Below are 16,966 nucleotides of genomic sequence, written 5' to 3'. Positions count from 1 at the left end.
CCTGATGCTGTGCTTGATTCCAGGACCCTGGGATCAAGACCTGAGCTGAAATGAAGAGCCTGATGCTTAACTGACTGAGCCACCAAGGCATCCCTGCTCCCGGTTGTTTTAACTCTAACAATCCTGAACACCTTTATCATTGAAATTTCTGCGAAAAAATAACTTTATTCCTACTCACTTCTAGATTTAATTTTCCTTTTCTAATTGAAATGATATATATTATATGATAATTTTTGATAATGTAAGGTTTCTTAGAAATATAATTATCACATGATAGAATGGGCTATATCAATTTTGTTTGCATCTATGCACACTATATAAAATTGATATTCTATAAGTGCATCCATTATATTCAACACATTTTTCTATGCTAAAATGATTTGAAAAATAATTTTCCGGCTTATGGAGAAATAAAGCTCCATTGGGTTATTGATTAAAATTTAATTAATCCTAACTTAGAATATCATGCTGTCTTGGCAATATTCAGAGTTGTCATTCAGGAGCATGGTTACTATTAATTAATCAGGTTTTGTAGTTTTTCTTAAATAGCAAATCTCAAGAACATTCTTAGGTATTTTGTGGTGCTTTATTGTTGGTGGGATTGGCTTATTTTTCCTTTCGTAAATATTACTATTTTTCCTTTCCTTTGGCAGTGAGTTTTTAGAATATTATTTGGTAATACCTTATTTATTAAATTTAGATAAATTGATGCTGTGTTTCAGTTGAATGTCTTGTATTTTCCAGGAAAATACGCACCATGGTATCATAGATAGTTCTAGGAAACAGAAGTAATTGTTCTTAAAATTCCCTTTATTGGGCAGCCCAGGTGGCTCAGCGGTTTAGCGCCACCTTCAGCCCAGGGCGTGATCCTGGAGACCTGGGATTGAGTCCCACGTCAGGCTCCCTGCATGGAGCCTGCTTCTCCCTCTGCCTGTGTCTCTGCCTCTCTCTCTCTCTCCTCTCTGTGTTTCTCATGAATAAATAAATAAAATCTTTTTTTAAAAATTCCCTTTATTTTTACCTTGCTGGAGGCAGTTGACCCACACCTAGGAGATGATCCTCACATGTTCTCCCCTGACCCTCTGAAAATCTGACATATGTTTCTACATTTCAGGGGCCTCCTTTTTGGTGGCTCTAGAGAGGTCACCACTCCCTGGCTAAGCTTACATGATTGAGTATTTATTCTTGGGCCTTTCCTTATATAAGATGGACTATAGATCTGAAACTATGTTTTAAGTTTGTTTGTTTATGTATGTATGTATGTATGTAATCTCTACACCCAGCATGGGGCTCAGACTCACAACCCTGAGATCAAGAGCTGTGTGCTCCTCTGACTGAGCCGGCCCGGTGCTCCAGATCTTAAATTCTTGGTAAGAAAGTGACTTCTCCAAATGACCTTTGGAGGTGGGAATTCATGGCAGGGATGTGAGGAATAGGAGGCCTCCAAAGCCACTTCATCCCAGATCTCCACAGAGCCTGGGATGCTCACTGACCTCACAAGAGTAACAGCACAACATACAGCTGGTGTCTCTCCTCAGCTCAGGTTTCTGGCTTCCTAGCACAAGCCTGGCATTCCTCTTTGTGAAAGAGATTTGAATGGAGTAGTTTGCCCTATGTGAGGATATAGTGCTGCTTCACCTGGGCTCTTCAGAGTAGGATTCTCTAGCAAGTAGCCTCTACCCGTGGTTTCTAGATAAAAAGCCATGGGTGGGCATTGGATCACGATAATGCCGTGCAGAGGAGTCTGGTTTCTGATTTCCTCATTTGCTGTGTCACCAGGGGCCACAGCTGAGATCCACTTCTCCCAGCTGCTGTTGGTATAGTATGGTGACTGCCTCTCAGTCTCGTTTCCCTGTCTGACATCTAGTCTGTTTTCTCCTTGATTCTGAGTTCCTGGCCTCAAGGTTGCCTGCTTGGAGCATGAGCTGTGCCAGGGGCACCATCTCCCCTCCATCAGGTAGAGAGTCATTCCAGGTTGGCCTTGTTTTTCCAGTGACCCCAGCTATTCTACTCTTCTCTTCCACCATGGGCAGGATCTGCCCTGTCTTCACCCCATGCTCTCGCTTCTTTGGCTTTTTTTCCTTCTGACATGTGGGTGCCCTCCAGATGGTGGCACAGATGCCTCTTCTCATCACCACTGTTGGGAATTTTGTGGCGGCAGGGTGGGCCTCCTACTGCATTCCCTGGCCCATGTTAAGCGCATTCTGAGGGGTTTGCAACCCTTGGCTGGCCTCCGCAGCTGGTCTTGTGCCTTCCCTGTTGCTTGTCAGGCTGTATTTTTACAGAATCTAGGTGTCTTCCACCCTTTCTTTCTTGTCCTCACAATATCCACCTTGATGAACAAATCAAAGATTAGTTGAGGTTTATCTCCTTTCTCCCCAAGTGTGATATTCTGGCAAAGCCTGGGTGTTGGATTTTTTTAACTAAACCTTGTCCCTACCGATGGCCGTCTAACTATGTGCAGCTCAGCAGTAAACTGGGTAAATCATAAAATCATAAAAAGTATGTATGCCTTCTTGAGCTAAGGTTTATTGGTATTGTCACTGAGGTTTTCTTGTAGCTTGACCTGAGAAGGTGGTGCCCCATCCTGGCTGTATGCTAGAATCACTGGGGACTCCTAGAAAATACTGTTGCTCAGTTCTCTTCTCAAGATCCTGATCTAACGGGTGTAGGGTGAGGTTCAGGTATTAGCACCCAGGCAAGGAGCCCTCCAGGTAATAATGTGCAGCTGGAATTGAGAGCCCTAGCAAATAAAGGAAGGCGGCTCCCATTCTCTTCTTTCCTGGACTTCTCTTCTGGGTCTGTGAGCTCCTCAGGCATGACTACTCCTTAGTAATGAGTTGATCTCATAACCCTGGCTGAGGAACATGACAGAGGAAACCTCGGCAAGTCTGACATGATGTGACCTGCTCCTGGCAGAGTCCTGCACCCTGAATGTCTGTTCATTCTGAGGTTCTTTTGTTTCTGCAGCGGACAGGAGTTGTGTGTCTGTTAATGTGGTAGGCACTATGGCAGGTGCTACAGGGTTGGTGAGACAAGACCCTGTCCTTATGGGGCTGGTAATTGGTGATTCCTTTCTGACCTGTAAAAGAATTCCTGTCCTGTGAGGACCCTCCTCCTTGTCCCATGTACAGTGCTGCCTTCTGGTGCACGGCTGGACTTTCCTGGGTGACCTGCTCCTGACTGCTTTCTTCTGGACCCACATCTTAGTCTTAACCATGGCATTAACTGAAGGAATAAGTTGCTGAAAAAATTCAGTTAAGATGAGAGCTTGCCCCTTTCCCTAAAGTGTGGAGCAGTGGGGTCACAGAGCCTGCTCCTGTCTCCCTTTCCCCTAGCTCCTCGGTCTGCTTCATTGTGGGGGCACTGACCCGCCAGATGTGAGATCTAACCCCCCCAGCAGCAGGAAGCAGGAGAGATTTAAGGCTGAAGGGAACAGTGCAACAAATACCAAAGTAGGAAAATCATTGAAAGCCTAGATGTCAGAGTGAGCTCTTTGTATAGTTGTACCACTAGGCCTTTCTCCAGAGGGCGGGACCTGTCCTAAATATTGGAGCTACAGCAGTGTCCCTATCCCTCTCTGTGCTTACCTAGAGAGAGCTCTCTCAGGATGTCAGGATGGATGTGACCAGGACCTGATTCTTCAGCATGCTGAGTGTCCACCTCTAGCCAAGGCCACCCTCCCTCAAAGTAATCAGCTTGGAGACTCACCATATGGTCTGGTGGTGGTAGCCACTCTTCAGCAACATTTTGCACATCTGTTCAAAATTGTATGTGACTTATTTTTTTGGAAGGACTCTAGTGATAGCAGGTATTCAGTTTTTCTTCAGAGCAGATTTGATTTTTTAAGCATTTTATTTCTTTGAAAAATTTTATTTATTTGAGAGAGTGAGGCAGAGTACAAGCACGGGGAGGGGCAGAGGGAGAGGGAGAAGCAATCTCCCTGCTGAGCAGAGAGTCCGATGCAGGGCTCAATCCCAGGACCCTGGGATCATAACCTGAGCTGAAAGCAGACGATGCTCTAGTTGTAAATGTTCATGAAAGCCTGTTCTGTACTAGTCAAACTGCTTTTAGTGAGTCTCACCAGTGGTTTTACATCTGCAGAGCATTGAGGGCTGGGCTGACTTTTGAGAGGACTGAAATTGCTTCATATTGTGACCCTAAATTTTATATTCACTATATTCCCTAAAGTATACCTTAATAAATATTTTATGACCAGAAAAAAAAAAAAAACTCACTTACTGAGTCACACAGACACCCCCAGATTTGATTTTTTATACAGGAAAGCACTCAGAGTGTGACGTGAAGACAGTCTCCATGACCATGACCAAGTTCAGAAGGCTTTGAGTGAAAAGCAGCATGTGTTCATTCAGTGAATCATACTGAACATGTGTTCTGGGCCAGGCCTGCTCTCAGCTCAAGGGATACAGCAAGACTGGTATTTTGGCTCAACAGGTTAATAATAAATAATGAAACAGATTTTTTAAAAAAAAGAGTTGCCAAATAGTTTCTAGAAAGAGAGGTGCTGTGAAGAAGATGGAGGAAGCAGGCAGGATGGCAGAGGGGCTGGTTGGAGAGGGATAGTGAGAAGGCCTTACAGGGGAGAGGTGTCTGGGCAGGGAAGTGAGTGATGGTGAAGCACACTGCCCTGTCCCAGGGTTTTGTGTTCTGAGCAGTGACAGCAATAAGTAAAAGGGCTCTAAGGTAGGGATGAACTGGGCAGGTTTAAGGACTGTCAGAGGAGCCGAGGGCAGAGGAAGGGACAATGGTACGAAATAAAACTCTTGAAATGGGCCCTGATTCTAAGGGTGAGGGGAAGTGACTGGGAGTTTGAGTCTTGCTGGAGTCAGTTCTTTGCTTTCTAGCATCATATTTTGAAGAGCAGTACTGATTTATATTTATGGCTTAAGGCACACGCTAGTTAGCTAGTGCTTGGGGGGTTGGGAAGAAGCTGGGGACATATCCCTAAATCTTTGTGGATTCTGGAAGGTCAAAGAAGCCTTTGGTGGTGCTGCCTGGGTGGTGAGTGATGGCAGTCCAGGCAGATCAGAGCAGGAGGGGTGCTTATTTGTTAATCGTTCCTTAGTAATGTTTGAGTTTTTATCGTGTGTGTGTGTGTGTGTGTGTGTGTGTGTGTGTGTGTGTGTAAGCTTTAATTTTCACAGAAGCAGTATAGCTGTTGTGTGGATGAAAACACAAAGCGGCTTTAAACCATCTCCTCCCCTGAGATAATTTGATAAATGTTGAGAGGCTGCTTGGCATTTGGATTTCTATGAAATCTAAGCATCGATAGTTAAGTGCATTTCGAGAAGTGAAATGTGCTTCTGCTTTCATAGATAACACTTCATTTTCTTTTTAAAATTGCATCTTTTGCCCCTCTTGCCAGGCGACAGAAACAGACACAAAAATCAGAGTGTGCATCCGGGCCTACCATCTACTTGTGAATAAACTGGGCTTTAATCCAAATGACATCATCTTTGACCCCAATATCCTCACCATTGGCACTGGGATGGAAGAGCACAACTTGTATGCTGTTAATTTTATTCACGCAACAAAAATCATTAAAGTAAGTACAGATATTTTCTTGTTTCTACTCAGGCCATTACTCACGTTTATCTCCTAGCACCAGTGAGTAGTTTGAGCTAACCTATCTGTTTACTGGCTGGGGATGTTGACAGTTTACTGTTAGGTATTAAACTACTTTTCTGAAATTTAGGGCTCTTCATTATTTTTCTTTTATGTGATGTTTTACATGATGAAGTAGAACATACATATTCGAGAAAATATACGAAAAATATAAACTATAATATATAATTGTGAAGCACATAATAGCTTTCACTTAGGTCATGAAATAGAACATGCCCAGCGCTCCTGTGACTCTCCCTTTCGACTTATACCCTCAGTTCTGAATTTTGTGATGCAACCATTTTCCTGTTTTATGATACCACTTTGTGGCTTTTCTTTATAATTTTATCACTATGTACAGTCCATCTGAATTATTCGTGGATTGTGTATTTGCAAATTCACCTTCTTGCCAAAATTTATTTGTGACCCCAAAATCAATTCTGTTGGTGCTTTTGCAATCACTCACAGACATACCCACGCGCAGAGAGGTGCGTGTGGCCCAGATGGGGCCAACCCACATGTTCCCCGGTGAGGTCAACAAAGACATGCCCTGCTGCTTGTTTCAGCTCTTACTCTGTAAACACATGTCCAGTTCATGGTCTGTAATAGTGCTGTATTTTTCACATTTTTGACCTTTGTCTTGGTAATTTATTTCTCTGTCTAAATGGCCCCCAAGTATAGTGCCGAAGAGCTGTCTAATGTTCCTGGTTGCGGGAAGGCTGTGATGAGCCTTACGGAGAAAATGCTGGCATTACATAAGCTTTGTTTAGACGTGAGTTGTAGTGAGCCAGTTGGCCATGCACTCAGTGTTAGTGAATCAATAGTATTCATTAAACAAGATGTCTTTACACAGAAACACACATAAAACAAGTTTCTATACTGAGGACTAGATGAAAATTGTGTGACCAGGGGTTCACAGGAACATAAACTCTACTTTTCCCTCTAGGAGAAAGGGTTCTCAGTATTTCCAAATTCATCATTCACAGTGACTTTATACAACATAACTGCCACCAACAATAGGAATCGATTGTCTAAACAATGCAGTTTAGTGTTTCCTATTTTTATGCTTAATATAAATAGAATCTTAAGATGCTTATGCCTTTTTTGCTTACCCAAACTTATTAAAAAGATTTATCTCTGTTGTCATAGCTTGTACTTTGTTCATTTTTATTAATGTATAATATTTCATTGTGTAACTCTTCCACAATTAACTGGTCTACTGTTGATAGACATTTGGTTTGTTTCTAGTTTGAGGACAGTGTGAGTAGTGCTGCTGTGAACATTCTCGTATGTGTAATTTGGGTGCACACGCACGAGTTTCTTTGTAGCATATACCCAGCAGTGGGATGATTGGGTTACAGGAGTAGATAGGACAGGCTATCTTCCTAAGTGCTTGAGCTGGTTGGTACTTAAACCAATAATAAGAGTTCCTGTTGCCCCATGTGCATGCCAATACTTGACATTGTCATAAGGTGTGCTGGGAGCCTCAGTTTCATTCTGTCCTGTTAAAATTAGTCAAGTTCATGCTGAATTAGGGAGTTGCTTCATTTAGGCTGTGGAAACCTTCAAGTGAATGGCAGTCTACTGTCTGTGTTTCTTTCTTTGATATTTATTCAGCAGATATTTTATGGCACACTTCTCAATTACTGTGGCCTCATCAGGTTCACTGTAAACATCTACAAGGAAGGCAGAATTTTTTTTCCCCTCAGGGAGAGTAGGATCTAGAAGGGAAAACCATCTATGAAGCAGTGCTTTTGCAGTACCATAATGTGGCAAGTTCTGGTTTATGTCTACCTACAGGAAGCTCTAGATTACTTCGAAATTCATGTTTTTTACTTTCTACTCTTCTCTGTTAAGCTTAAGGGATGTGATTGCTGCTTTTGGCAAAATAAGGAGATCTTTTCACATTTTTAAATTTTTGCCAGGAAACATTACCTGGAGTCAGAGTAAGTGGCGGTCTTTCCAACTTGTCCTTCTCCTTTCGCGGCATGGAAGCCATTCGAGAAGCAATGCATGGTGTTTTCCTTTACCACGCAATCAAGGTACAGTAGAACACCTGTTTGCCCTTTGAAAGCACCTTTTACATGGGGAAGAGCTTGACCAACTATGGCCTTGACTAACTCTGGCCTGCTGCCAATTTCTGTGAAGAACGTCTTATTCATGCTTTATATATTGTCCCTGGTCGCCTTTATAGGACAGTAGAAGAGTTGAGAAGTTGTGATAGAGACCACGGCCTGAAATATTTTGTACAAAAAATGTTTGCTTACCTCTGATACAGAGTATCTCTGGAAATTCTCTCTTTTCTTTTCCTTTTTCTTGCCTTAGTTTGGTATGGACATGGGGATAGTGAATGCCGGAAGCCTCCCTGTCTATGACGACATCCATAAGGAACTCCTCCAGCTCTGTGAAGACCTCATCTGGAATAAAGACCCTGAGGCCACGGAGAAGCTCCTACGCTATGCTCAGGTAGAGAGAAAAGTGTTCTGATGAAGGCTTTTCTCTTCGAACTTACCACCCACTTCCAGTTATTAGACCTTTGCTATAGAGTAGGAGCAAGTATCTCATCATGTCTTTGGATCACTAAAGATTTCTACAGAGAGTCCAAGAGAAGGTGTTTTAGTTAAAGGTGAGGGAGCAGAAGCAGAGCATAGCCACCCTGCTTCAGTATTCTGAATTTAGGTTTCTTTAAATTTATTTTAAAATGTAAAATTGATCTTGTCCCATACTGAAGTAACACATATTAATTCTAGAAAATTTACAAAATATAGATAAGCAGAGGAAGAAAATGAAAATCACTCAGGATCCTACCACCCAAAGTTAACCACTATTGAGATTTTATGACTTTCTAGTCACGGATTTTGGTTTATTTTCAAAATAATTATGTCCTCACACATGTGTGCGTGCACACACATACATTTTTATAATAATAGCCCTCTATTCTAGATGCTTTTGGGTAACCTGTTTAGCAGCGTATTGGCAGCATCTTTCCATTTTAAGAAAAATTTTCTACCTCATTTTAAATAGACTATTTTGGATTTTCTTTTGTGGCTTTTATTACCTGATACCCATTGCAATGTGTTTACATATGTGTGCCTGTTTGTGTTCGGATCTCTTCCATCCGTGGGAAGGTTCACAATTCAAGGCTTGGGGTCTGTACGCATTTGATGTATAGACGTGTGAATGTGTTAGTTAATCCAAAAACTGGCTCCTTGTTTCCCCCTTACTAAGTGTCCAGCAGTCCTAGGTACATTAAGTATCTGTCATGGGGGCTGCTTCCTAAAATTGTTTAAGGAAATGTGAAATCTTTACCTCAAAAAAACCTTTTTGATTTTTTGCAAAGAGCCATGGCAAAGGAAGACATATTTCTCACAAAGCATGTTGGCAAAGTGGTAGAACACTTCCAAGGATGTTGTCCCTTTGTTAATGTTTTCTGTGTTACAATCTGATTATAACTCCAGCAGAACTGTCAACTTCTCCTGCTCCATTGTAGCGTGAGTACTAGAGTGTTCTGGAAGAAGGCTAGGATGGTTTAGGATTAATTAGCTTTATTAAGGGTGACGAGATTTAAATTTCTGAAATTACCATAGCCTCAGCAGAGCTGGTGGGGTTCAGACTGTGTGGTGAGCAAAGGACCCTCCCCTCCAGTTCCTTAAAAATATTTCTGATTTCTGGGATCCCTGGGTGGCTCAGCGGTTTAGCGCCTGCCTTTGGCCCAGGGCGCGATCCTGGAGTCCCGGGACTCCATGCTCCTGGCATGGAGCCTGCTTCTCCCTCCTTCTGTGTCTCTGCCTCTCTCTCTCTCTCTCTCTCTCTCTCTCTCTCTATGTCTATCATAAATAAATAAATAAATCTTTAAAAAAATATTTCTGATTTCTCTTGTGGACCTAGGACAGAATGTGTTGGGGATTGACTATTGCAAATGTAATCGTTTTCTGTCTCTTGGGGCTCACTGAATACAAAACAGCCTCTAGACTTCTCTCTCTCTCTCCAGGGCTTTTTCTGCTCATCTAGACAGAGTGCATGGCCGCTGAGTGTGGAACACTACCCGGTTTCTTCCTTGCCTGTCTTCTGTTGAGTAGAATCATAACTCACATGGGTTCTGTTGAAGGCCAAGAGGGGCGTGGCAGCTTCTATAAGCATGAAGTCATTATAGAGAGTTCTTAACCCATATAATGTGCTGTGTTGTTGTTTCCTCCCCTCTCTCACATAGAAAAGTTCAAGCTCCTTATTTGTCAGACTATTCTCACATAAGGTTTTATTGACTGTGTATTTTATGTCAGTCATCCTCTTGGGTCAGTTCACTTTTAGCATTTGTGTACAAGTTTTTGTTTCTGTGTGTCATGCTGGGATGTCAAGAAGTTTTGCCCCTGGGGCACAGCCACACTGAGGGAGATCTTAATAGCCATCTCTAGAGCTTAACAGTCCATTATTACCAGAAATTTCTTCCCTCTTAATGTAACCACAGGGACTAATTACAAGCCACTGACCCCTCTGTCAAGTAGGCTGTCTACGTTCAAAGGTGACTTCTGTTACCATTAAGGGAATTAATAACCAAAACAGGTATACTTTAATAAGTTCCAGTAGTTGCCAGCTTGGTAGCAATTTCTCAGGATGTACCAAGTGCAAATGGAACGTAAAAAGCAGTGCTATTAAGAGGTAAATAAAGGCTGAGGGGTTGTTTTTTTTTCTTTATAAGGGAATGATCTCTTTTTGTTATTAAATGATGAAGTCTGCACCCAGGTTCCAGTGTGATACATTATTGAAAAGCTGGAAAGAGTTTTCTCTGATCTTTCTAAGCTCTCTAATCCCACTTTGGGGGAGTTAACAGGTTTATCAAAAAATAATTATTTTAGCTTGGCACAGGCTGACTTGTGGTAAGTAAATTAGTTTTGGTAATGAAAAGTTCCAGGTGTCATGGTACCATATGATTTCCATAGAGTTCTTCCCTCCCTCCCTCTCTCTCCATGCCTCCCTCATTTGGACTGGAAGGATCTCTGCTGTCAATACAGTGGCCCCTGAATGACCGTGGGTTGTGAGAATACTCTTGATGCTTTTCTGGGAAAAAAGTTATTTGATCATTTGTCTAGCCTTCATCTTCCTCATTGCCCCTGGAGGTCACAGTCTTGTTTGCCTTTTCTTCCAAGCACCATACTCCCCATGATGCCTGTCCAACTTTTCTGTGTGCCAGGAACAAAGCACAGGTCACCAGGAGGACCCCCTGAGCAGGAAGATACTCCAGAGCAGTAGATACAGAGACAAGGATAGACAGCTGCATAGGACAGGTAGCTGGTTGGTTTGCTTGGTGACTTTGTGCTCAGTGAGCGTCCACAGTGTGTCTGGTGTGTGGTCTCCCCTCTGCAGCATTTTGTACTTAAATCGTGGAGAATCTTCTGTCGAATGACTAGTTGGAAAGCAAGGTGGGCTCAGCATGCAAGGTTGTACTCCTAAAATAGTTGCTTTAAAATGTACCTTTTAAGTATTGATTTTCTGAAACAGGGTCATCAGATGGGATAGTTTTTATGCTTTGGAAAAATCTTTGTTGACCTTCCCTGGATCCTTGTTGGCCACTGTTCATCATCCCATAAATGTTGACCCCTCCATGCCCCAGAGGCCCTGCATACTGGGGGATCTTTCTGTGAACACACCAGATCCTTTTGCCCTGTTTGTACTCCTCAGACTCTGTCCCACGGGTAGAAATGGCCTGATGCTGTGGCTTATAGGGCAAGTGGTGCGTCACAAGTACTGAGTGAGAGGAATGTGAGCTTCAGAAGAATCCTCTCCTCCTCTCCTCTCCTCTCCTCTCCTCTCCTCTCCTCTCCTCTCCTCTCCTCTCCTCTTTCTTGTCTCTTTTCCTCTTTCTTGTTTTCTTTTTGCAGGGCCATGCAGCTCTAGTTTTTTTTTTTTTTTTCCTTCTCTATGGTCAGATAGTATTATACCATGTTTTCTGTATTTGTTCAGCCATCAACGGACGTTTAGGCTGCCTCCGTGCCTGGCTACTGGCAACAATGCTGCAAATCATCCTTTTAAATTCACCATCTTTAGTTTTCCTGATAGGGAAGGAAGCCCTTGCGTCCTCAGTATTGCCATTAGCACCCCAGCCATGCAGTTCTGGGGGTTCTCCCAGCCTTCTCTCTCTTCTAACACATTGCTTGTCACTTAATGTCTTTATGCTTGGATTTTCTTTCCTCCTTGTTACCACCACTGTAGTCCAGGCCTTTATCGTGGACTGTTAAAATCTCCTCCCCCTTCTAGGGTGCTCTTAAAAATATTACTTTATTATTCTGAAGCTTCAGAACTTTGAATTTTGTCCTGCACTCCTCGGACCCCACAACTGCCTGGAAGGTTAAATCCAAACTGGATAGCATGGATTTCTGGTGCTCTCTGATTTGGCCTCTCTTATCCTGCCGAAACATTGCTCCGGAAAATCTGGCTTTGTTCAGCATTAAATCACTCAGCTAATATTTACTGAACTCTTGTTCTGTGCTGTGCACTTCACTGACCATAGAGGATCTAAGCAGTAAGAGAGATGTGTCCCCATGGAGCCTACAGTTGGATGAGACATACAGAAATACTGGAGGCAGTTGTGACCTAGAACACTCCACGCTGGGATAGGGCAGGTGCAGGATGCTGTGAGAATGCAGAACCCAGAAGTAGAGGTGGTTGGGGAAGGCTTCCCAGAAGGCTCAGGTCAGGGAAGACCTCAAAGCTAAGTGGGAGTTAGCCAGCCTGGAGTGCTGGGCGGTGGTCCCTGCCAGGACAGGGACATTTGCCATCTAGATGGGGGCTGGCACTGGAGCCGGTGCTGAGTAAGTGGATGTCAGGTGAAGGGATGTGGAGGGTGCAAGGGGCTGAAATGCATGGGATACTGAACTTGCTTGGCTTGGCAGAAGATGGAGCTCCAGAGAGGGCTTGGGTTGGCGCCTTGCATGGCACGGAGAGCAGCCTCAGAAAAGAGAGGCAATGTGTCCTGAGAGGAATAGGATACTTAGGAATTTTTTCCTATGGGGGTGGATTGCTCAGATTTGCAGCTGGAGAAGGTCTCTCTGGCTACAGAAGGTGCACTGGAGACCGGGGTGATTTTGGGCTGTAGAGATAGGCAGTGGCTTGGAAAGTGTGGAAACGGGGCAGGGAGAAATTCTGCCGCACTGTAGTCACTAGGACTCGGTGAGTGACCGAATAAGAGGAATAAATGAGTATTTCAGAATGCTACTTAGGTTTTTGCTTTGGGTGAGTGATGCCACCAGTTTACGTGGAGAAAGCAGATAAGATCTTTCTCCATCCTGGTTTGTGATGATGACTCGTTCCTCACATTCCCGGTCTAGTTTGTATCACATAGTGGTCTGACCATCCACTAGTATGTTTCGCGCCTGGCATGTGCTTTCTCTGGTGGCTTGCCCCTCCACCTCCCTTAGGATGTGGCGACGTCCTCGAGAGCATAGGCTATGTCTTGTGGCTCTTGGCATATCCACATCCCAGATGCTGTCTGACTCAGCACCTCCACAGCCTCTCTCTGTGGGTAATGATGCTCCTTGTGGAAGGCTCTGGAGGCCCATCACATGTAGGGAATAGCGTCTCTAACTGCCCTGAAAATCCTTTGAAGTTGTTATTTTTTTTTTTAAGATTTTATTTATTTATTCATGAGAGACACAGAGAGAAAGAGACATAAGCAGAGGGAGAAGCAGGCTCCCTGCAGGGCCTGATGCAGGACTCTATCCCAGGACCCTGGGATCATGCCTTGAGCCAAAGGCAGATGCTCAACCACTGAGCCACCCAGGCATCCCCATGAAGTTGTTTTCTTCTAGAAAAGGAAGAACAGGACCTTGCTGTGTCCTTCTGCTACACGGTCAAATCCTGAAAGACCTAGACCTCTCCTTGTCTCTCCTTCCTGCAAATATTTGTTAAGATCTTAATTCATGCTGCATATTCAACTAGGTACTGGCAGTATACAAGAAAAGTAAGGCATAGCTTTTTGCTGCTATGTAGTTCAATAAGGGCCCATTGTACCTATCTGTCTATCCTAATTTCAACTCAGACTCATGGCAAAGGAGGGAAGAAAGTCATCCAGACTGATGAGTGGAGGAATGGCCCCATTGAAGAGCGCCTTGAGTACGCCCTCGTGAAGGTGAGTGGTGGGAGTGCTGAGGGAGGTGAACCGGAGGTCTGGAGGCACCTCGTGCTTGCCTTGTGTTGTGCTAGAGGGGTGATTCCCTAGAGCACCCCTGAGTGAATGTGCCCCTGGCCCCCACCCCACCTCCAGCACCATTGGCAGTGGCTAGAGATACTTTCAGTTGTCACGATAGGGGGTGGGAGGTGTTCCTGGCATCCAGTGGACAGGAATGCTGTGAACATCCTGTATATAATTCACGGGATCGGCCCCACATGAAAATTATTCAGCCCAATGTGTCCATGGTGCCAAGGTTGAGAAATGCTCTCCTAGACCAAGTTGCTGTCTTTTGATCAACAAACAAGTCCTGGTTCTTCTGCTGACAATTGGAATTTTAGGCAACATAATCTCGTAGCTTCAGTGTCCTCATTTGTTGTCTGAGAATTTTAGAGGATTTTTTTTTTTTTTTGGCTCTCAAATTTCACATTTAACTTCTTGAAACTTTTGAGATTCACATATTTGAAGTTATGGAATCAGCCAGCCACATCCAAGGGTTGGTGAACTGGGGACATGGAGGATTAGGGCTTGGTCATTGAATGCTGGAAAAGTCCTCAGAGGCTTCATGGATTTGAACTTCACTTAAGGGTCCTGCCCATTGTCATTCTTCCCACAGCCCTAAAGTGTACTTTACAGTAACAAAACATGCTGATTGCACATATATCTTTAGTAACATATACTCTGTGAAACCCCTAGGATGCAAAGCGTATATTATGATGAATTTGAACTTTACTTACTGCTAGCATTCCTTCTGTCACTGGTAACTCACTTTTACTGAGTACTTTTATGGAGTGCTTATGTTATATTACTACAGCCAACTAGGCACTTTACATAGGGTATTTCATTCAATCCTCACAATAACCACCTGAGGCAGGTACTATGTGACATTTTAATTTAGGAAACTGAGACTTGATAAATTGCTTAGATTAGTGATAGAAGCTAGGATTTGAACCCATGCAATCTGAATCTAAAACCTATACTCTTAAGCATTTTCATGATTCATTCTTTATTGGCTATTTGGACTTAAGTCAGTCGTTAATGTGACTCTTTTTCCCTAACCTTTTTTTTACTAGGGTATTGAAAAACATATTATTGAGGACACTGAGGAAGCCAGGTTAAACCAGGAAAAATATCCCCGGCCTCTGAATATCATTGAAGGGCCTCTGATGAATGGCATGAAAGTTGTTGGTGACCTTTTTGGAGCTGGAAAAATGTTTCTGCCTCAGGTTGGCAAAAGATCAGGTTGGGTGTTGGGTGCAGTTTTAACAACCAAAAGAAAAAGACTTTGTATTTTAATAAATAGTAACTTAAGGTATATTTCTTAAGTGTTGCTTTTGGTAAGAGCTCATAGACAGTGAGATTAGGTCATTCTTTCTCTAAATGTATTTAGGAGGAGTGTCTGGAAGGACCATCTTTTTTCTTTTTTCTTTTTTTTAAATAAGATTTTATTTATTTATTCATGAGAGACACACAGAGAGAGGCAGAGACATAGGCAGAGGAAGAAGCAAGCTCTCTGTGGGGAGCCTGACACAGGACTCAATCCCAGGACCCCAGGATCACGACCTGAGCCAAAGGCAGACGCATAACCCCTGAGCCACCCAGGTACCCCTGTTTTCTTTTTATCCCAGGATCCCATGTTGCTTTTATCCTGCCTTCCTCAGTAGTGTGCCTGTTATGTAGACCATCCCTTGGTTTGAGTTTGTCTGATGTTTGCTCATTTTTGGCAAGACTAAGAGTGAGAGTGAGGCTGTGCCATCCCCAGTGGGTCATATCAGGAGGCTCGTAATGCTGCTGTATCTCATTGCTGGTTCTGTGGACTTTGATCACTTGGTTATGATGTCTACTAGGTTTCCGTGCCATGTATTTACTTATAAGGAGAAACTTGGAGGCAGCACAAATATCCTGTTTCCCACTGGACTTCCAGTTGTGAATTTTAGCATTTATTGATGAATTTTGTAAAAGGCTCTATTTTTGCTTAAGCACAAGCCTTCATTAGAAGTGGATCAAGAGGGGATCCCTGGGTGGCCCAGTGGTTTAGCACCACCTTTAGCCCAGGGCATGATCCTGGAGTCCAGGGATTGAGTCCCACATCAGGCTCCCTGCATGGAGCCTGCTTCTCCCTTTGCCTGTGTCTCCGCCTCTCTCTTTCTCTCTCTCTGTCTCTCTGTTTCTCATAAATAAATAATAAAAAAACAAAAGTAAATTCCTTTATGAAAAAACAAACAAACAAGAAGTGGATCAAGAGGGGCACCTGGGTGGCTCAGTGGTTGAGTGTCTGCCTTTGGCTCAGGTCATGATCCTGGGGTCCTGGGATCGAGTCCCACATCAGGCTCCCCACAGGGAGCCTGCCTCTCCCTCTGCCTGTGCCTCTGCCTCTCTCTCTCTCTCTCTCATAAATAAATAAAAATCTTTATAATTTTATTTTATTTAAATTCAATTTGCCAACATATAGTATAACACTCAGTGCTCATCCCATCAAGTGCCCTCCTCAGTGCCTGTCACCCAGTCGCCCCAATCCCCCGCCAACCTCCCCTTCTACAACCCTTTGTTTGTTTCCCAGAGTCAGGAATCTCTCATGGTTTGTCTCCCTTTCTAATTTTTCCCACTCAGTTCCTCTCTTTTCCCTTATAATCGCTTCACTATTTCTTATATTCTACGTATGAGTGAAACCATATGATGATTGCTTTTCTCCAATTGACTTCTTTCACTTAGCATAATACCCTCCAGTTCTATCCACGTTGAAGCAAATGGGTATTCATCCTTTCTGATGGCTGAGGAATATTCCATTGTATATACAGACCACATCTTCTTTATCCATTCATCTGTCGAAGGACATTGAGGCTCCTTCCACAGTTTGACTATTATGGACATTGCTGCTGTGAATGTTGGGATGCAGGTGTCCTGGCATTTCATTGCATTTGTTTCTTTGGGGGTAAATACTCAGTAGTGCAATTGCTGGGTCATAGGGTAGCTCTATTTTTAACTTCTTGAGGAACCTCCACACTTGAGTGGCTGTACTAGTTTGCATTCCCACTGGCAGTGCAAGAGGGTTCCCCTTAAATAAAAATGTTAAAAAAAAAAAAAGTAGATTGAGAAGAGGAGGCTGAGAAGGACTCCTAGTGGAAGAGGATGCCTAGAACTTGGAGAAATGATAGATGGCCTTCTAGGCTGAGAAAAAGT

At 43.4% G+C, this 16,966-nt stretch overlaps 1 protein-coding gene across 9 annotated transcripts in view; it reads left to right on the top strand.

The window, feature by feature from the left end:
* Positions 1 to 16,966, top strand: part of MTR (5-methyltetrahydrofolate-homocysteine methyltransferase) — a 105,045-nt gene that overhangs the window by 53,516 nt on the left and 34,563 nt on the right. For 7 of the 9 annotated variants that reach the window (XM_072755899.1, XM_072755904.1, XM_072755906.1 and 4 more), the window contains 5 exons: positions 5,387 to 5,566; positions 7,551 to 7,667; positions 7,951 to 8,091; positions 13,658 to 13,747; positions 14,860 to 15,012. In XM_072755899.1, the coding sequence (XP_072612000.1) occupies positions 5,387 to 5,566; positions 7,551 to 7,667; positions 7,951 to 8,091; positions 13,658 to 13,747; positions 14,860 to 15,012 (681 nt within the window). The remainder of the gene's footprint in view (positions 1 to 5,386; positions 5,567 to 7,550; positions 7,668 to 7,950; positions 8,092 to 13,657; positions 13,748 to 14,859; positions 15,013 to 16,966) is intronic. The other 2 variants (XM_072755905.1, XM_072755903.1) reach the window with 1 other exon arrangement.

This window comes from Vulpes vulpes, chromosome 4, assembly GCF_048418805.1.
Source record: "Vulpes vulpes isolate BD-2025 chromosome 4, VulVul3, whole genome shotgun sequence".
Taxonomy (NCBI): domain Eukaryota; kingdom Metazoa; phylum Chordata; class Mammalia; order Carnivora; family Canidae; genus Vulpes; species Vulpes vulpes.
Note: the sequence above shows the minus strand (reverse complement) of the source record. Positions and strands in the feature narration are given on the sequence as shown.